The 21,753-nt window shown below is 39.3% G+C and overlaps 1 protein-coding gene across 5 annotated transcripts in view; it reads left to right on the top strand.

Annotated features, from left to right (window-relative positions):
- Positions 1–19,002, top strand: part of ACTN2 (actinin alpha 2) — a 66,904-nt gene extending 47,902 nt beyond the window's left edge. For 2 of the 5 annotated variants that reach the window (XM_053974166.1, XM_053974167.1), the window contains exons 13-21: positions 3,749–3,857; positions 4,711–4,851; positions 4,999–5,181; positions 6,318–6,452; positions 6,939–7,118; positions 7,482–7,628; positions 13,737–13,814; positions 15,877–16,035; positions 17,691–19,002. In XM_053974166.1, coding sequence (XP_053830141.1) covers positions 3,749–3,857; positions 4,711–4,851; positions 4,999–5,181; positions 6,318–6,452; positions 6,939–7,118; positions 7,482–7,628; positions 13,737–13,814; positions 15,877–16,035; positions 17,691–17,849 — 1,291 coding nt within the window. In that variant the 3' untranslated portion in view covers positions 17,850–19,002. Of the gene's footprint in view, positions 1–3,748; positions 3,858–4,710; positions 4,852–4,998; positions 5,182–6,317; positions 6,453–6,938; positions 7,119–7,481; positions 7,629–13,736; positions 13,815–14,924; positions 14,991–15,876; positions 16,036–17,690 lie in introns of all 5 variants that reach the window. The other 3 variants (XM_053974170.1, XM_053974168.1, XM_053974171.1) reach the window with 2 other exon arrangements.
- The last annotated feature ends 2,751 nt before the right edge of the window (positions 19,003–21,753 follow it).

Genomic DNA, 21,753 nt, shown 5'->3' on the forward strand with positions numbered 1-21,753 from the left:
ACAAAAATTAATAGGACAGGGAATGTAAGCCTGTGTTTTATTTCCAACTAATAAATCTTTGATGAGTTATTATTTCCTCTGCTCTTGCTTTGAGCAGAAAAATGTTCTTTGATACCTATAATACACTTATTTGAAGTAAACAACAGCAGGCCCAGAAAGGTAGTGGAGCTACACTGCTTAATGCCACCTGGTAAACTAACTTAGGATTTAGTCAGTTAGCACCATGGGTGCCCTTTTTAAAAGTTGTTTTGATATTATTCTCCTACCTATTTGTCCACAGCACACATCTCTGGAAGGAACAGGATAGTAGAGAATGGGGGGAACGGGGAATCTCTGAATCTCCCTGGCAGAACTTGTGGAGGAAAGTGGCGTATCACCTTCCAGGACTTTGACCACAGCTGGTACAATCAGTCCCTCACTTTCATGGAAGGACACCTGCCCTTACCCTTAACTGACAAAAGGAGATAAGTGATCCATTGAAGCAAAAATAAAGTTTGCTCACTCAGGAACATAACCTAATAAATTAAATGAAGCTATAATGAAAAAAAAAAAACCTTTCAGCCAAAAGTTCATGACAGCAAAATCAATCTCAGCCTGTTTCATCCAAGACTCTACACTCCTGACTTAAAATTCCTTAGCAGATAGGTGATTTTTGTTGTACCCCCTGAAGGCTAATGAAAAGGCTTTCCAAAGAAGGAAGTGAGTTTTCCAGTTAAGGACCCTTTGTACAGTGTGACTTGCTGGCAGTTTTCTCCTTACATATGAGAGTTTACTTTCACAATTTTGGGTTGTTTTTGTTATTTTTAAAATTGTTCAGAGGGTTGGTTTAGGGAATACCTAGGCAAACTTGACATCTTGCAAGTCCACAGGCTCTGATGGGCTGCATCCATGAGTGCTAAAAGAACTGTTGGATACCATAGTGAGGCTGCTCATGATGATCTTTGAAAGGCCATGGCAGTCAGGAGAGGTGCCTGAGGACTGGAAGAAAGCATATGTCACCCCAGTCTTCAGCAAGTGCAAGAAAGAGGACTCAGGGAGCTACCAGCCAGTAGCTCCAGCCTCATCTCAATCCCTGGCAAAGTGATGGAGCATCTGATTCTGGATGCCATCTCTAGCCACAGGGAAGACAGGAAGGTGATCAGGAGTAGTCAGGTAAATCATGCTTGACCAACCTGGCTGCCTTCTACAATGAGTCAACTACCTGGATGGATGAGGGAAGACCAGTGGATTTTGCCTCTCTTGAGGGAAGACCAGTGGATTTTTTGCCTTTTTTGACTTTAGTGAGGCTTTCAACACTGTCTCTCACAACATTCTCATGGGCAAAGTCAGGAAGTGTGGGCTGGATGAGGAGACAGTGAGGTGCATTCAGAACTGTCTGAATGGCAGATCCCAGTGGCACATGGTCAAGTTGGAGGTCTGTCACTTGTGGTGTCCCCCAAGGTCCAGCACTGGGCCCAGTGATGTTCACCTTGTTCATCAATGACTCAGGTGAAGGGGCAAATGCCTCCTCAGCAGGTTCCCTAACAACACAAAGCTGGGAGGAGGGGCCAGTACCCCCAGAGGGCTGTGCAACCCTTCAGAAGGACCTTGGCAGGTTGGAGAGATGGGCAGAGAAGAACTGGCTGAAATTTATCAAAAGCACGTGCAGGGTCCTGCACCTGGGGGAATAACCCCTGCACCAGCACAGAGTCGGGGGGCTGAGATGCTGGAAAGCAGCTCTGTGGAGAAGGACCTGGGGGTCCTGGTGGACAACAAGATGTCCAAGAGCTTGTCTTCGTGGCCAAGAAGGCCAATGGTGTCCTGGGATGAGTTAGCAAGGGTATTGCCAGCAGGTCGAGGGAGGTGATCCTGCCCCTCTACTCAACCCTGGTGAGGCCACATCTGGAATGCTGAGTCCAGTTCTAGGATTCTCAGTACAAGAGAAAGATGGAGCTCCTGGAGCAGGCCAGTGGGGGGATACAGAGATGATGAGGGGATTAGAACATCTCTCTTATGAGGGAAGGCTGAGGGAGCTGGGCCTGTTCAGCCTCGAGCAGAGACGACTGAGAAGGGACCTCATCAATGTCTATCAGTATCTAAAGGGAGGGTGCCAAGAGGATGGAGCCAGACTCTTCTCAGTGGGGCTGAGCAATAGGACAAGAGGCAATAGGCAGAAAACTGATGCACAGGAAATTCTATCTGAATATGAGGAAGAACTTCTTCACTGTGAGAGTGACTGAGCATTGGAAGAGATTGCCCAGAGAAGTTGTGGAGTCTCCCTCGCTGGAGATATTTAAGAACTGCCTGGCCTCAATCCTGTGCCATGTGCTCTAGGATGACCCTGCGTGAACAGGGAGGTTGGACCAGATGACCCACTCTAGTCCCTTCCAACCTGACCCACTCTGTGATTTTGTAATTCCGTGATTCTGTTATGGTATTTTTTTACCTGTTTTACCATTCCTCACTTTCAACAGTCAATTGATTGCAGCACATCTGAAGCTTCTTTTAAACAGAATTCTTCTTACACTTCTCAGATTTATCCCAAACCAGATTGCTCTGACTGGGCTTAGAAGAGGAAATATGAACACTGCCCCTGGCCTACAGAGCTGCTGGCTTCTGCCCTCTGGCTTCACAGAGGAAAGCTGCCTCTGTTCTCATTTTGTCCTCTGTGATTCTCTGTATTACTGGCAGTGTGATCTGTTCATTCCTCTTGCCAATTGCCTAGAGAAGAATGCTGAAAGAAAAGGGGAACAAATTCTATCTGCATTTGCTGTCTTGTTCAAGCCTCAAAGTAAACCTTAGATCCATTATTGCCATGTGTCACGTATTTACAGTCTCTGCAGCATTTAGTACTGGGCAGAGTGTTCTCAAGGCGAAGCCAAGAGCTAAATTCAATGGATGGTGATGTACCAATAAAAGGGAGTTTCGAAAGTGTCAAACACATGTATTATATCATTTCCCACTGAGACCAAAAGTTCAGTTTGAAGCAGAGTCAGTCCAGAATCTCAGGACATAACCTCAAAAATTTATTCCAGTCTCAGGCAGAATAGTAAGTTGCTTTCTTCAGGATGATACTAACCTATTAAGCAGGTGAAAAAGCAATGATAACTGCTATCCTTTGTGAATGCACTCATTCATCCTGGTGGCATATGTGGATCTGGAGATCCCTGTATTCCAAACCAGCCAGTTCTGGGATGTAGATCTGTGAGGAGATCATGGAGAAGAAGATGAAAATTGTTCTCTGCTCCCCAGATCTTGGAAGTCCCTATTAGTATTGCCAGGCATATGAGAGATTATGCTTTGAATGCAACCTGATTTGTGTTTCTCAGTTAAATAATTTCAAAGCATATAAGGAAAGGATCATTGGATTATTTAAAACAAAGTAGACATTTCAGGCCAATTAATTTAAAAAGGTACCAATCTCTGCAAACTTGTTAAAGACCAAGACTGAAGCATTCTGGCTATCAGGGGATCAAATTGCTTGTGTCACAGGAATAGCTATGACAAAGATGCTTGGACAGTGACCTTAATTGTGATTAATACCTGGATGCCACTTGATTTTTCTCAGAACAGAGGGGATTGATCTTGTTCCTGTGCTGTGCTTCTTGAAATGCTGAATGCCTAAACACAATGTCTGTACTGCAACACTTGGTTACCTTAGGAGAAATATTGCAAAGGAGGGGAAGAATTGTTGAGGGCCAGTGGAATTGTGAACGCTGCTCCTGTCTTTCAAAAAGTCACACAGAGTTTTGTCTTTGCTCTTTCTTAGTGAACTGGACTACCATGATGCTGCAAGTGTCAATGATAGATGTCAAAAGATATGTGACCAATGGGACAGTCTGGGAACACTCACTCAGAAAAGGAGAGAGGCACTGGAGGTAAACCATATAATAAGGATCAGCAGCTCAGCTGAGGAAGGGAGAGGGAAATGAACCATTTATTTCAGATCTGGAAATGGTGCCTTTGAGCATCCACTTTGGAGTCCAAATAGCAAAAAACCCTTTCCACAGATCTTAATTTAATTTTCGTGTGGTTACTCTTGCAAATGGACTGAATTATTCAGAGTAGACTTGAAGTACAGCCACAAGCCATTAGAGCTTGTCCAGTGCCACGGACAGCTCTAATGCAGCAACAAATGACATATGGTTTGTAGCATCCCTCTGTGGGAATCTGATGTCCAGAAAGGCTAAAAAGAGCTATTGGTTGGTTACCTTTTCATACCAGTCTGAGTTTGCAGTCCTGCATACCTTTCTGTCCAGCAGTAGGTAAATTTTTGGTAGTGAGTATTTCAAAGCACTGAGATACTTTGCAAAACGTTATTATTTTGGAAAAGAGGAAGTTGCACACATAAATGCCAAGGTGGGAAACGTGTAATTCTTCCTTTTTGTACTTAAAAGAAGTCACTAAATCAAAATTAGCAGATTTTAATTCATTTGCAGATAGATCCCAATTAAAAAAATACTTAATATAGACATATATTAAAACATACTTATTAATATTATACTTCACAGGCATACACCCACCCCTTTTAATGTGTTGGATATGAGAGTACTTCTACTGCAATTAGTCCTATTGCCTTGAGTGGGAGTCCTTAAAGCAGGTGGTGAAATCAGTCAATGCAATCAAATGCATTTCAAAAGTTGAGGCATGACTTTGTTTTTGGGTAGGTATGTGTGTGGAGCTAGATCTTGCCCTAATAACAAAAGAATGCACTTTTCCCAACCTGTACAGAGGACGGAGAAACTGCTTGAAACAATTGATCAGCTTCACCTGGAGTTTGCCAAAAGAGCTGCTCCTTTCAACAACTGGATGGAAGGTGCTATGGAAGACCTACAGGACATGTTTATTGTTCATAGCATAGAGGAAATTCAGGTAATTGTATTATTTTCTGTGTCTACACCCAGTAGCCAGGATGTTTGAGAGGTTGAGAGAGGAGCTGTGCTTATTTACAGCAGATCTTCCAGAAGCTGGAAGAAATTTTACAGTTTTTATGCTTTCCCTCCCTGTTTCTGATTTTAGAGTTTAATCTCTGCACACGATCAATTTAAAGCTACTTTGCCAGAGGCAGATGGTGAACGACAGGCCATACTGTCAATCCAGAATGAAGTTGAAAAAGTCATCCAGAGTTACAGCATGAGAATAAGTGCAACCAATCCTTACAGCACTGTTACCGTCGAAGAGATTCGTAGTAAGTGGGAAAAGGTAATGTATGCTAAATTGCTAAACACAGAAGGGACATTGTAACACATTATTCCAGTTGAGAATTACTGAGAATATGCAGAGAACTTTACAATAAATCTCTAAATTATTCTAGATCATCAGATGCCGGAATGAATTTCTGCAGTACCTTACGCTCTCCCTTATGTTTTCCTGGCTCGCTTCACAATATCCCTTGCTCCTGTCACGCAGTATTACCTATGTCCTCTTCAGCTTTTTGCCAGGACAAGAGAAACTTGTGTTGAGGCTGGTGCCTGGCTAGGGATGCTGGTAAAAGAACAGGAAATGATTGTATTCTTTCTCTTAGTATAAAGAGTAATTTTTGTGTTTCTTCTACTCAGATGCTGCTTTTCAAAATATGTTGTATAAAATCAGCATCTTTGGAACCATTAGTGTTTCTGTCCAATTAGATTAAAATTGGCATTAGCAACTGAAAAGTACTGGGAAGGGATTAAAGAGAGGCACCTAGAGCAATCACACCAATTTAATTTCATTATGAACCAAGACAGAAAAAATGCTGCAGGTAAATGATTGTGTAAAATGTAGAATTACAGAAACTTACATGGACAAGAACACACCCTGAATGAGTAATAAATATCAAGCAGTAAGGACTAAGGTTAGGTCTCCCTGGGCAATTCAGAAGGATAAGCCAAACAAAAACATTTGCAATGAATTAGAGACCTCCAGATGTGCATGGCAGACAGAATATGTCTCATGTTATCCTATTCTAATGGAGGTGCTCAAATAACATGTTTTACACTAACTCTTCTTAGAACAATTACTTAGAGATTGAAAAATCACCTTCATTTTTCAAAAGAAAAACAAAGTAACTGCTCAAAGAGCAGTTAAAGTGAAATAATTGTCTTGAACTTGAATCCAGCCAGAGGTGAGAATTTCTTCTCGCTGCATGTCAGTCTCTCTGGTCAGGCTGCCTAAGACCATGTTACAAATTTCTTATGTTAGCACAGAATTTGTAAATAAAATAGTGATCATTCTGGCTTGTTCTGATATTGACCTTCAGACCAATAATGAAAATTAGTAGCTGCAGATGTATTTGTTCCATTTGTTTTTAAACTATTCAATTGTGCCTACTCACCTTTAGTGCCTTCCCACTGTAACAGGTGAAGCAGCTGGTGCCTCAGAGGGATCAATCCTTGCAGGAGGAATTAGCCCGCCAGCATGCCAACGAGCGCCTGCGCCGCCAGTTTGCTGCTCAGGCCAATGTCATCGGGCCATGGATCCAGACCAAGATGGAGGTAAGTGCCAGACCCTCAGGCAGAAGCTGATGAACAAAGTGATTTTTAATTTTTTTATCTCTACTTTATATACAGGGCAACAGCAAAGTCAATGTCAGTTCTCCAGCTGTTTGATCCTAAACTATTTAGCACCTGTTAAGATTATTCTTAAAACTGTGGAACTTTATATAAGTGGTACCTTGATGGTGATGAGGAGATTCAGCTTTGAAAAATCAATCACTAAACAATTACTGCTTCGCTTCTGCTTTTTGCAGAAAAGATACCAGGTTCACTGGGGTCTCAATATGAATTCCTGATTTAAATGTGACACATTTCTTTTGAAATGTGTTTTCTGCAGTAAAATTTCTCATCTCCACTGTATGAAGGTGTTATTACTGTTGCTTCTTAGTATAAAAATACAACATATTTACGTGAACATTGGTCAAATTAGCACATCTGAAGCTTAAATTTTGTGGGATTGGGGGGTGTCTCTTTTTCTTTTGACAGGAAATTGCCCGCAGTTCTATTGAAATGACAGGGCCTTTGGAGGACCAGATGAATCAGCTGAAGCAATATGAGCACAATATCATTAATTATAAACACAATATTGACAAACTGGAAGGAGATCATCAGCTTATACAAGAAGCCCTGGTGTTTGACAACAAGCACACCAACTATACCATGGAGGTAGCCATTTACTCCCTTCTGTATTTATTAGTTTATTCTGTCCTATTGTGCTGTGTACCTGCCTTCCTTGATTTAAAGGGACTCCCACAGAAGATGGAATTTGGCAGGCTTTCTGCCAATCTCATAAGCCTTGTTTTATTTTCATTTATTTTCACTTTTTAGTGAGGAAGTACTCATTTAGAAACCAGTTCATATTTTTCTGAAGGCCATTTTTATTTTTAGTGATCCTTGGTCATAATACAGTTAGTAGTATGGCAAAATTATCACATAAATATTTAAAGCTGATTTATTTCTTATTGTACTTTTTATACTCTTAAAAGAATAAATTTGCTCTGTAATAACTCAGTATTTTCTCTCTCATAGCACATCCGTGTTGGATGGGAGCTCCTGCTTACCACCATTGCTCGAACTATCAATGAGGTTGAGACTCAGATCCTCACAAGAGACGCCAAGGGTATCACCCAGGAACAAATGAATGACTTCAGAGCATCGTTCAATCACTTTGACAGGGTACAGTACTCCTGCTTTTTCTCAACTAGCAGTATTTATTCTTCCCAAAAGTGAGTTTCTTGGCACTCCAAATATAAGCCTGTTTAAAAACCTGAAAATGGGCTAGCAATGGGCTCTTTTTAAAAGAGAAAAATGATCAGTTAAGAAAGTATTTATAGCCTTTTAAACTCATGGGATGGCTTGGGTTGGGAAGGACTTCAAAGATCATCTAGTTCCACTCTCCCCACTTTGGGCAGGGGATGCCATCCACTAGATCATGTTGCCCAGGGCTCCCCACAGCCTATTAGCATTGTGCACATAAATTAAAGATTAATTTCTGCTTTTTAAATGTAATGCAGAATTATAGCTCTGCTAATATGATTTAGTATTTGTTCAAATAATAAACAGAACTGCATAAATCTGTGTGTTTTGGAAAATAACATGACTCTTTTATTTTAAGACTGTACAGCATGTTCTAAGTACTTGCTGTTGTTTCCATCTCATTAAATTTAGCTGTAATCTATATCACAGAGGCTTTTTTCCCCCCTTTGAATCACAACTTGTCTCCTTGGAAATGTATTTGTAAGAAATATAGTTGGGACACTTACAGCTGTCCAGGAACATCCTTTATTTTTCTGGCTGTATGTGGGAAATAAGAGGCTGTTACTTTTTTTAGTTATCTAAATATGGATGAATAAAAAAGCAGGAAGGAAAACAGTAATGTGAAGAAACTTAACTCACTTCTGTGAGTTATGCAGTATTCATGGACAGAGTGTAATATAATATAATATAATATAATATAATATAATATAATATAATATAATATAATATAATATAATATAATATAATATAATATAATATAATATAATATATGTATATTAATATATTGTGTATATATTAATATACACAATAGCAAAATATATGCAGATGGGGATCTGACATTTGCAGTTGGAGAACAGTCTGAACATGAGTTAGCTCTGATGGCTCTGTGCTCACATAAACCCATTTTTAAAACCAAGTTCACAGTTCAAATACTGAAAAAACTTATTATAATGCAGCACCAGTCTGTCAAGTCAATCCTTCAAATCATTTCAGGGTACAGCAAAATGCCACCTTCTTTTCACTTACATCCTATTTGTCCAGCTCTATTCAAATTGTTGCCCATATATGCACTTGCATTTGATATGTAATGGATGCTGATAGTCATAGTTTACTAAATCTTTCTTAGAATACCTCTAACTGTTTTGGAAAAACACAAGAATTATCAAACCTCTGCTTGCTGAAGAAACATACAAGCATAGGGAGATTTAGCTACACAGAACTAGGAACAGATTTTATGGAAAAATCTTAATGTGATTCTAGTACAGCATAAATTTTTTTTGTATTTTCTAAGGAAGTGGGAGATAACATCACAAAAGCAGAGATAGATTTCCTGGGGTGGAAGGAAGTAGCATACCAAATGGCTTTCCCAATGCACTGGAGCAGATGATTGAGCAATTAGAGCTATTAAAAGCAAAGTTCCAGGCCTGGATATGAGTCTCTCAAATACAGGCATGCTTCTCTATGGGAAACCAAGGTCTTTGCACAAAGATTTGACAGTTCCCTAAAGATAAGGAAGCAAAGTGACTGAATCCAAGTTTATTTTACACTGGATGGCCATTTCTAGCATCCCTGTAACTTTGTAGTTCATAGGTGAGTTCTCAGTTCCACTCTCAGCAAGGCTGGCTCCATGGCTGAGGATATATCGCAGTCAGCTCTTGGTGCCTCAGGCTGCCTGAAGGGAGAAGCTAAATCCTACACCAACCAGCCCTACTGTTAGGGATTTTCAGGCTTTGCAGATGCAGTAAGACACTGAAATACCAAAGTATAACACAGAGCAAGGCCTTAAGAAAGGTTGTATGACCTGGAAGAAGGTGGTTGTGTCACACAGCTGCTAGCACAGTGGAGATGGGCTACAACAATAATGTGTAACACAAAATTGCTTCCCAGCTCTTAGATTCTTACCTGCCCCTGACTATCTCTTTCCTCAGGCTATAATGGGTCATGGCTTTAGGCTGTGTCCCTTCTGTCCTGGCACCTGTTGCAGGAAGCCTGAATGGCCAGGTCAGAAGTAGAAGGAGACAGGTGTTTCATCTATCATACATCCTTATCTGTTTCTGTGGCCTCAACAGCCTGGGCCTGGTCTGCAAGTGTAGCTGTAGACCCTGCCTTTCCCCATGACAGATACAATCCAATGGCTTAAAAAGAGAGGTTTGGAAGGATCACATAAGGAAAGGACCATTTTACAAATGCCCTCTTTATTATACCCCATCGCTCACAATCAAACATGGGAAACAAGTCTAGGTGGACTTTTGCAGTGACAGAGTTATTTTCTCTGTAGCATAATGCAAGTTAAAGAAAGGAAGAAGGTAAGATCTAAAATGACTCAACCATCAAGCCAGACTTTATGCAGGGAACAGATAGTAGAAACACTGATAGAAGAGAAGTTTATAGGGATTAAATTACACTGTTACTTAATAGACAGATGCAACTCAATCTACACAGGCTGGAAGAAGACTTTGAACAAACATGCTGGAGAAAGACAGGCTTATTTTTAATTTTTCTATCTTTCCTGTGTCCTTGCACATTCGACTATTTAGTGTTAGTGAAAGAAGGCAACTCTGGGTGCTCCAGAGTTACTTCAGTGTACAGAAAATAATGAAAACTTTATATTTGTTCATCTTTAGATAGAGAAGGCAGTAATGGATTATTTTATGGTTTTGATTTCCTTAAATAGAAATAAAGATAAAACTGGATTATCTGAACATAAGCACTAGCATGAAAAATACTGTCTTCTTCATGTCAGATGGAATTAACAATATATGTAAAAATTTTGTGGCACTTAGCAGCATTTCTGAATGCCTGATATAGTTTAAAAATACACTTGAAGGATTGGATTGCTGTTCACCATGATGAATAGCCAGAAAGGATCCCAAAAATTAATACTGTCACTGACAAGGAGGCTTTAAATATCTAAGTACAACAGAATAATTTATGCATGGTATAGCTGTGACTTGTGTGGCATTTCTCACATTTAAGCTATTTCTTAATGTCTGACAGTGTGTGTTGATGATGTCAGCAAAGTCCTAATATGCAGAGTAGCTCCCTTCCCCATTTTAAAGTATGTATTTTGGTATACATAAATCTAACAACTCTTCTTAAGGTGCTTCTAGAAAAAACTTCCTTTGCTTGTGATCTGAGAAAGGAACCCCCTATCTTCCTCCCTGGGAAGAATATATTAAGAAAAATTCTCACAGTGCATGTGAGAGTTACAAGGGCAAGGAAAAGTCATGTTTGTTTCAGTGCATCCCCAGCAGAGATGTGCTGGCACAGAGAGCTTTACAAGTCACCCTTGAAAAGGCACGTGGCAAATATGCTCTCTCCTGTGGCTCATGGGGGTAAGAGCCCTCTTGGCTCTTGTGTTCCCAGCAGGCATGTATGCACGCTGTTGCCCCGGGGGTTATTCCTGCATGTGCTGATGCTTACCCTTGCTTAACACTGCTGTCCTACTCCTTGCTAGAGACTGTGCCTTCAGGCACAGTCTAGTTGTAGTTAAAAATATAGATCTTTAGCAATGCTGCTGTATTTCCTTCCTTAATGTGACTGCATGGAGAAAAAACGAGAAAGTGGGACACAATGTCTGAATCACAGAAGTGGTTTAGAAGTGTTCAAAATGGTGCATAGCTGAATAATGGTATGCAGCCAAATCAGGATACCACACAGATAGGTTGTCAGTCACTGGTTTTGGCATCTCTTTATGCAGGGATTCCTTTTTCAGATTCAGTATATTTAGTAAATTCTAAATAAGATTGCAAAGTATGTGATGAAATATCTGCAGCTGCTCTGCCTGTACTATCTTAATGGCTGCTAATACATTCTACTATTGATTTTTCTGCAAACTACAGATTTCAAGTAGGAGCTCTGCAGGCAGAAAAATAGCATCATGCCACCCTATATTTTGCTAACAGAAAAACAACAGCTCTCTATTAAAGGAATCATATGTTTAGGCTTATGCAGGTAGATTAGCATTCAGGAAAATTAAGGACATATTTAAGAATGGATTACTTTGACTCAGAAGTTCGCTTGTTTTGTAAGGTCACATATAAATCACAAGGAGAAGGGAAAAGATTTCTGGGGACTAATAATGAAACATGAAGGAGATTTTAGTGTTTTTCTTTGTATTGGCAAGAAAAGATGAACAAAGCAAAGTTATTTATATGTGTCAAAAGTTTAATTTCCTAATGTTGGTCTGCAAACAATAAAAATAAATATCAAGAACCATTTCCAATTGAGAAATCCTTCACCCGGGCTTGATCTATGCCTTAATTGCAAAATGCCATTGAATTCCATGAAACTCTGATATACTTCAAAGATGCTTTTTTAGGCAACATATAATGAAGATTTGAAAATTTCACTACAAGAATGTGAAAACCTGCTGTAGCACTTGGCACTACTACTTGGACCCTCACTAGGGAGTCCCATTTAACCATATGACTGTTCTGAGCTGCAGCACAACCACTGCACTTCTCTCCTAAAGAAAATGGTATCTTGGAGCATGTGCCAGCCCTTCACTCCCATCTGCCCTTCACTGCCTCAGCTCCTGCTGCTGTGTGTGCCTTAGTTGGGGAGCTCCTGCACACACTGCCCACCCACCCCCCAGGGAGTGGGGTGGTAGCTGGTGATCCTCCACCAACACCTGCTAGAGGAGATGGAGGGGCAGGATTTGGCTCTTAGCTCCCATTTTTGTATCATTTTGTTTGCAGTCACACAGAAGTATCTTCAGCTTTAGAAATTAGGTAAAATGAATAACTTTACCCCTGGTGGGACCTGCCATAGCCTGTCTCCATGACAGCTTTTGAAAGTTTCAAACCAGCCTAGATTAACATTTTGAGAATGATAAATTAAGCCATTTTGAATGCTTTTTAGCAGGAATCATCATATAAAATGGAAATATTAAAGGATAAAAACTTTATTGTGATTATGGCTTTTAACTAAATGCTGCTCCAGATTTGTAATGTTGCTTTTGTTCTCTTCATTGACTTCCCACTGTTATTTTTCATCTTTCTTTTATGGGGCTGGTGGATGTTGATGCACAGGGAATCAATAACAGCATGATATTTTAAAAATGCATGGTGTTATTAACTTACTAAAGCACCACTTCATCCTATTAGTATATTAAATAAGCCCAATGCATTTGTTAAACTCGTATAATTTTACCTATGCATAGCTATATAGAAATTTTCAAAAATAAATTATTCATCTAGCAGGCAAATATGTAGCAGATAGAAAACCTTGGATCTTCTCCAAACTGTCTGTAAAATCAGTAAGGGTAATAATTTTTCATCTTGAAATATCTCCTTAATTGTATTTCTGTTAACTCACTCTAAAGTACCCCTCTGATAGGATGCATTTTGTATGAACAGGAAGAAAAAGATTAGCCAGTCTGTTTTTAAGAAGTTAGTGTGAATTTCTTCACCTGCAAAATACAAAGATACTGGTTCAAAAGAATGTTCCAGGTGCTTTTTTAAAGTCAGTTTTCAAAGCAAAACCTGACTGTATATATTGTTAAAAAAGCCAGATAACTGAACATAAGTTCAATTATAAATTTCTTTTGTACTTAATCTCCTTTGAGATATGCATATTATATTAAGTAGTATTACCAGATCAAGAATGAAGTAACAGTAATTGAGTCGGAAAAACATGTTTTGCCCAGGTTCAGTGATATTTGTATTGCATCTCACATACACTGCATGACAACAGAAAAGGAAGGAAGCAAATGGCAGTTCATAGAATGAAATCTGCCTTGTCAGCAAAGGTGTTTAAAAAAAAAAGATGGAAGGAAGCAGTTTTAACTCTGTAGTTGAAGTGAGGACCCTCTTCTACTAAGAAAAAGTCTAAAGCATGAAACTGCAAAAACTTCACACTTTTTAGGTAATTCATTGCATATGTTAACATTACATTTCCATGAAAATCTGGAAGAATGGGATTATTAATTTGCAAATAGAACGTTCTTTACTAACCAACTAACCTGATCTGTGACTTTTCTTTCCTTTCCCCTTCCCAAATGCATGACCTGTGATGGGATGCTAGGATGAATCTGACCATCTACAGTCTGATGAATTTAAAGCCTGCCTCATCAGTCTAGGACAGGTTGGAAATGACTTGCAGGTAGAGGAAACTGAAATAATTCTGTTTTCAAATGTAACAATAGCCGAAAATATTGCATGTTTAAACTCCAATCTGTTGGTCATAATGCTTTGAAAAGATCCTGCCTCTAGGAAGACAATGGGTTTATATGGACTGTCAGCATCACTTTGAGCTGTATTTTTGCATTTTTCAAAGATTTTTCAGTTAGCTTGTTTTACTTGGTTTGAGATATTTTTTTGGACACTACTAGATACCTAGGAGAGCTCTTGCACTCAGACTTTTGTCAGTTTTCCTTTCCTCAGACTCGAATACAAGTTCTCTTATGCTGTCTCCTAATACAGGATGACACAATTCTCTCCAAGCCACTGCAATCTATCACAGCACTGAGGAAAGATTTATTTACCTTCTTACTTTCATGCCATTTAGTGTTTACTCAGCTTCGAGTCTAGAATGTTGCAGATATGTTATTGCCTGGAAAATGAGCAGCCTCGTTTCATACAAGGTCTTCAACTGATCTCCTTCTAATTCTTGCGGGTCTCATCCTTTAAGCCAGTATGCACATCTCTGCTGTAGTCAGGGTCTTGACAGCCTGCAGTCAGAAGGAAAATCCCTGTACTTATTTCCCATATATCAGCAGACTGCTCTCATAATGTATTTACTTTGGCCTTGGAATGAAGTATTTCACTGTTTTTCACTGTACTTTTGGCTGCTAGGGATTCCACGCAGAACATTTCAAAGACATTTCATATCAGGGAGGCAGCTTGAACATCTACTGAGTTTGACTAATTTAGTAACAAACTTTTCTCCTTGCTCTTCTCTTTGTCCTCTCTGGTTGTGTTCTCTGTATTCTTGTCCCATTCATCTCCTCTTCTCCCTTATCTCTCCCGTGACCTTTCCTGATGTTGTTTTTTTTGTGGTGAAAATGTCTCTTTCCTGTGTGTAATATGTTAGTTACTTCTTCCTTTTTTAAAACTGATGATGATTCTGGTGACCTGATTGGGCAACATCAATGAATACTGTTCATGCACTGGATCCAATATGCCAATGGTCCAAACTTATCACCTCTCTGGAAATTACCTTGGATTCTTCAAACCCTCCCTTCCATATTCCTTACGTTGTTTTGCTCAATAGAGGAAGAATGGATTGATGGACCATGATGATTTCAGAGCTTGCTTAATTTCAATGGGTTATGATTTGGTATGAGCTTTAAGAAAAAATGTCTACTCATTCTGCTTGCAGCTAAAACGTTAACCACAGCAACACTAAAGCTTATCTAAATGGAGAGGATAGTAATGTCATTTACACTAGAGATAGTACTTTCTTTGCTTTTTCTTTATTTTCAAGTGGTTAAAAGGGAAGTTAAAAGTAAAACAAAAGACTTGAAAACCATACTCTATGGTACATTGCATTGCTCTTTGAATTAATGCAACTTTAAAAGTTGAAATTAGCAGTTATTAAACTGATGTTTTTGTAAATTTCTCCTTTTCTACCTGCATGATGAAGAATGAGTTTGATATTGTTTAATTTTCATAAACTTGCCTTGGGGGTTACATTTTCCTTGCTTCAATGATTTATTCTAAAAATTTCCTCCAAAATGCACCTTTTTCATGGAAAAGAAAGAGATTATCCTTAGTTAAGCTGCCCTGTATTTGGCAGGAAATTTTCCGAATTGTTTCCCTTCTTAGTTCTGTGGGTCTGTGACTACCCTGCTTGTTGGGCTATTGTTTCACTTCCCTGCATGGTACCTAAATTACAGTGGGTATAGGATGAGATGGAAAATTAAGTGTTAAGTTAGAACAAGCTAAACAGGTATTTTGGGAGGGAGAGAAGATGGCGACAGTTAATTGATACATATTATGTATTTAGGACAAAGGATACACTTTCCAAAAGCACAGTCCTTTTTACAGAATTGGGGTGGGCATTTAAGATGCAGATTTCATCGGCTCTGATTGTTGATGTTCCTGAGTTAGGAAGATGCTTTATAAGCTCTATAACCAGTGGTTCCAACTGGTTCATGAGAGGTTTGGGCTGCTGGAGATCGGTATTATGGTGACCATTTTCTTTGTTTTGGATTTTGTGAAAGGGTGAAGCTGAGTTTGCCCGAATCATGTCTCTGGTTGACCCCAATGGGCAAGGAACAGTCACTTTCCAGTCCTTCATTGACTTCATGACCAGAGAAACGGCGGACACAGACACAGCTGAGCAAGTGATAGCTTCCTTCAGAATCCTGGCTTCAGATAAGGTCAGTCACCGTGCTGCTGCTGCAAGGATTCAATTGGTCTCTTGTTTAGCCCTTCTTGTTACAAGCCTTTTAGTAATAGTGAAGCTTTGTTTGCAGTTTGTCAGACTTCAGAGAAAGCATGTGTGTTTTCTTCTTGTTTGGAACCAAGACTCTTACCTCAAATGGGTGCAGAATACAAGGCTTGGTCTGTGTGTCATATCACAGAGAGCCAACATAAAATTAGGCATCTTAGACAAGACTTAGATGGTTGGTCTGTATAATGGATATATTGTACATCAGGTTATTTCCAAACCACAGCCTTGACTAGCGGGGAACTCGTTCTGCCTTTCATGCTGTTGTCTGGATGTTTCAATGCAGAGTTTGGCCCTCTGGAACATATCCTAGATCAGGTGCACAAGACTACACCTGGTTGTGAGCCATGTTGTGACTGGGCAGCTCACTCAACAGGATGATGCAATGTGGTGTATCCATATCCTAGAAGGAGCAGCAGGAGGAGGCCTCCTGTAATTACTGGGTTTGTAGAGAAAGCTCCTGAATTTGGCATACTTTTGTCCCCACTGCCAGATGCACTTGTGACTGAGTGGTGTTTGAACATGCAAGGGAATATAATGGCAACACAAGAGCTTCTGGAGGAGTCAGGACCATAAACAGTGCTGCCACCAAACCAATCCTGTGCTGTGGAAAAAGGAAAGATCACAGCAGTACAGGTCTATTTGCCCAAACTCATTCTATTGATTTTATAATTCCAGCTGCTTGTATTGATTTTGTGATCTCAGTTAATGTGGACCACATTTTAAATTGCAGACGTGTTCTTGTGGGTATTCTCAGCTCAGTCAGAGATAAAGAGAAAGGTTTTCTAACCAGGCGACAGCCTGGGAAGCAGTTGGGAAAGAATGCAAATAATTCTCTAATCTATCTTGTTACTCACATTGTTTATAGATATGTCCTGTTACTGTGCGTCATTCACTGCACACCAATGGTGTGACATGTTTTTACTCTAAGACCAATGAAATTAGTCTTCTCGATGTTCTCTATATATAGAGCGGTACATTTGAAATAAAGAGAGAGCTCATTTTCTTTGCCTTCTGATCTGGAGTTCTCTGTTCCTGTCCTGCTCAACAGCATCATGTTCTCAGTAGCAATTCATGTGGAAGATGGTCTCAGGAAAAAGTGGTTTTAAATAGATTGCTATTTTAAGCAATGTCAAGTCTGTTAACAGAGGGTATCCCTCATGTCATAAATGCATACCATTAAGAACAATAATGCATCTTTCTTTACGCATATATTAGAACCTTGAAACTAAGAGGAATTACCTGCATCTGTCCTGTCACTGCAGAAGGGGCAGTATTGCACTGCAGAGATACTGACTATCCAGGAATAAGCAGTACCTGTAGCAGTCTGCCCATGGCTGCGCAGTGCTTCATAGCTAACATACATAGTCACATATCCCGATACTGCATTGTGACCTGATCAGTTTGTTGGTGGAATTGCCCCCTTCAACTCATAATCTGTGATGGAATTTACAGAGGAAAATATTTGGTCTCAGAAAAATAGGCAAGATGCCCAAATTTATTAGTCACAGTTACAGAGAATAAATATATTTTGTGTTTTTGAAGAACCCATACTGAATTTGTCAATCCTTTTTCCCCTCCCAGCCTTATATCCTGGCAGATGAGTTGCGTCGAGAGCTGCCTCCTGAGCAGGCTCAGTACTGCATCAAGAGAATGCCTCCGTACACTGGCCCGGGCTCTGTTCCTGGGGCTCTGGATTACACCTCCTTTTCATCAGCACTGTATGGAGAGAGCGACCTCTGATTCAGTAATTGGCTGTATTCATGGTAGACACTAAAAATACCCACCTTATTGCCCAGATTGCTTCTCAAAAGCTTTGACAAGCTGATTTAAAAACAAATTTTACAAATACAGTAGGTACCGTCAGTGTAAAGTGCTAGTAACTGAAGTAACCAGTGTATATTAAAGTGTGCAGCACGCTAGATACCCTGCCTTGTTGGTTTTAGGTTGTCTGTCCTATGCAATGCTAGAAAATCTATTAAAAAATGCAAGATATTAACTTTGGAAATATACATTCAGAAAACAGAATGTAAAACCTAAAAACATTGAAACTTGCAAAATATTTCTCCATTTTCAAAATGTTTCAATGCCATATGCGCTTCTTTTACAATGTTCATAAAACTATGTTAGAAGTCATGCATTTTTTTCTTCCATAGAGCAATATTACTTTCCTCTCATGATTTCTGATTTTGTATGCTTCTATTAGTGGAATTTAATAAAATACTAAAATGCGGATTTTCAGGGAAGAAATATAACAACCACATAAACTACTTAATTACAAAAATAATCCAGAATGCTATGCTTTTGTCTCAAAGAGTTGTAATATAAGGGGGGAAAGCTGATTAAAGTGCAGTTTTAGAATTCTGTAAGCAGTTCTTTTCTTTTAGGCCTTTAACTTTTACAGCTGAGGGAATACAACTTTTATAATCAGAAATAATAAGGAAGCTAATTTCATGTGAACTGTTTTGTTATGAAACCCTCATTCTTGTCTATGTTGGACAGTCTTTGTTTCTCAGTATAAGAATGCATAATCGTATGTATTAGTGGGCAACATTCATCTCTCTTCTGCATAAAGCAAACTCCCATCTGAGCAAATGTAGTATGGTTTTCTTGCAGCTTAACTGTTCAGTGCTCAAAATTCAGTTTGTCTTGACTTCTGCTGCGTTGCAGGCAGTTCTGTCTGTACCCTGCTCCTGTGCGCTAGATGTTTACTGTTTTTTTCCATCTTGAGAAATGACAGAGAATGAAAGCAGTAACTTTTTTACTTGAATCCTACTGGCACTGAGGAAATGCAATGTAATCAAACAAAACCATTTACAAATGGTGAAGTGAGCTGTGCAGCCCAGTGCTATTAAAGCAATGATGTGCCTATTAAATAAAGTCTGCTTTTCAAAACCTTATGAGACTCTGTCATTGGCAATTAACCTAGCGGCTTCCCTCTAATAATTGGAAACATTTCTGAATGTCATAGGAGTTTTCAGATACTAGAAGTTCAAAGTCTTTCACACATTTCAATACATTGTGTCTGCATGAACAACAGTCTCTGTGTGCTGGAGGGACAAGTCTGGTTTCATGAAGAGAGATGGAGCTCAGAATGAGTTGGAGAATTTCCGTTTAGGTCACCTGAGCACAGATGTCCACAGCTTGTTAGACTCCAAGCTTAGATTGATTTCAGTGGAACTTAGGCACTAATGCTTTTGAGGACATTGGCCTTAACTTTTCTGTATGTCACTTTTTCCTCATGTGCAAAAAAGCAGATGTTAAGTATGCGGTAGTGCTTTTGCTGGCCATTGTTTGGAAATTTATGGATGGCAAGCATTAAAAATCTGTGTGTGATTTCGATCCCAAAGTAGGCACCCTGCAGGTTAAGGTGGGTGGACATGAGAGCATTTTAAAACAATCCCAGAGGAGACAGACAATGACCAAATATCTCTTCCTTCTCCCTTGTGTACAAAGGCCAGCAGAGGACTTGCTAGGGCTAGGATCTCATCTCCTACAGTGCATGTGGAGCTTTACACACAGCCAGAAGCTGCTACTGCCACTGCTGATAATGACATGGTGCAGTACCATCTCCTTCTGTGATCACAGTGCCTGTAGCAGCTAAGTCAGGAAGCTCTGCCTTAAAGCAAAACCATTTCCAGCTAAATGACTGCTGGTCAAGCTGAATCCTATTAAAAAATAAATCTATATATCTCTCATTGTCACAGTTTAATGCAACTGGAAAAATAAAACATTGCACTTCTGAATGTGGCATAAAAGCAAAACATCAGTGCTACAGGCAGGATTATGCAAAAAAAATTTGCACAAAGATAGTTTATATCTGACACCTCTGTCAGGTATTGTTGATGTTCTCTATACACTAATTTTTATATTGTGATGTTATTCCTGTTTCTGATAGTATGGAAGGGACTTCTAAGCTCCTCCTTTAGCTATGTTCTGTTGATCAAAGCATGTGAGAGATAATGTTATCAGCAGCAAGAGAAAAATATTTTGCAAAGTAATTTTTCCAATCTTATATCAGGTTTCTAATTTCTAAAGCAGAATGAACAGAACCAGTAGCTGAGAACTGCAGGGATTAATTATCCATTCACACTTGCCTAAAAATGTTATACCAGAATTATGACTTTAACATGTCTTTTGTGTAAAATGAAGATATATCTTAAAATGTTTTCTCCCAGGATCAACATAAGTAAACTGTGTTATTTTACCCTAAAGAGAGTAATCCTCAAGCTCCTTTAAAATGTTCTGTGATCATGTTCAGGGGCTGTGGGTTTTACAGAGAGATTTTCTTTTCCTCTAAGGCTCTGTTTTTATTAGGTGGCATTTGTATATTTCTGCGGGATCACTTTTCACACCGGGAATCAACACAGCAACATTTTCTCTCTATGTAATTCTGGCAGCAAACTAGTTTTACTATAAAAAAAGTACAAGTGCTGAGTCTAGGGTAATGAATGTGTCAATCATAGGGGCCAAATCAAGGTTCAGTAGCTGGAGGTACAGCATTATTTTGATGAACATGTGAATGAAGGTTGTAGAACAAATTACAATTCACAAAAGTTGGTAAAGTTTTAAGTTGCTTAAATGACTGTAATGCAGATGTCTTCTGTAACTTTACATGAATACAACAGTTCTCTGAAAAACTTCCTGCCAAGATAATTTTGATTTCATAGTAATAATTTTCAGACACTAAATTTTAAAAGGTGTTGATACAGGTAGTAATCTGCTGTCAGCTCTATGCTACCTTCATACCTCCCTTCTTTGCACACAGTTTCCATCACTGTTTTCTTTACCCACTGACCACAAAATGCTTGGGTCAGAGCCACTCCTAGAGGCTTGTATTTTCATCAGAACATCCTGTTGTTCAGTTTCGGAATTCTTGGAGATCATGTTCTTTTATTCAGGTTGTTCATGGTGTCTGTAAAGGTTATCCCAGACACAAGTGGTCTCATCAAAGGAGGAATATAGTTCCTGTTAGCAGCTGGATTTGGATGGTAAGCAGTTTCCTTTATTGACTGAAATAGCTTGTGGTTGAGACTAATTCTGTAAGGAAGTAATTGTTTCATCATCATTAGTAAATGAACTGGTGCTATGGATCATGCTTTCATCACTCCAGTGGTATCAGTACTTTTGGTGGGCTTCTACAAATAGTTCCAGTAATTTTTAATGAGAAAATAATACCTATTCATTACCTGTGCCACTCTTCCCAAGTTTCATGGTTTACAACCTGTGCACGCACTTGCTTGTGCATCAGTCTACCTTCTGCTCATGTTCAGAGGGTATTTTATTTGGGAGCCACTTCAGCAGCATTAAGTCTGGACTATACACAGTTGCTAGCATGTTCTTGTGAGATTCTACTTGTTTTCAGTCAAATATTTTATACAGGAAAACTCACTGTTCTAAGCTGGATTTTATTTCACATTAGTCTCTTTTTAAAATGTGTAATTCCTTTCTAATTTTAACCCAAGTTGTGGCTGCCACCACAAAGGACAAGTCTATCTCCACTTTTTCCATGATCCCATTAATTTATAAATAGAACAGTTCCCTGGTCTGGTTACCATGCTGGCTGGGAATACATATCTAGAGTGCTTAGAACTGTAGATTATCCCCTGGAGTAGCAGCCTGTATTTATATTACCTTAAAGTGATTG

Source organism: Vidua macroura, chromosome 3 (genome assembly GCF_024509145.1).
Source record: "Vidua macroura isolate BioBank_ID:100142 chromosome 3, ASM2450914v1, whole genome shotgun sequence".
Lineage (NCBI taxonomy): Eukaryota > Metazoa > Chordata > Aves > Passeriformes > Viduidae > Vidua > Vidua macroura.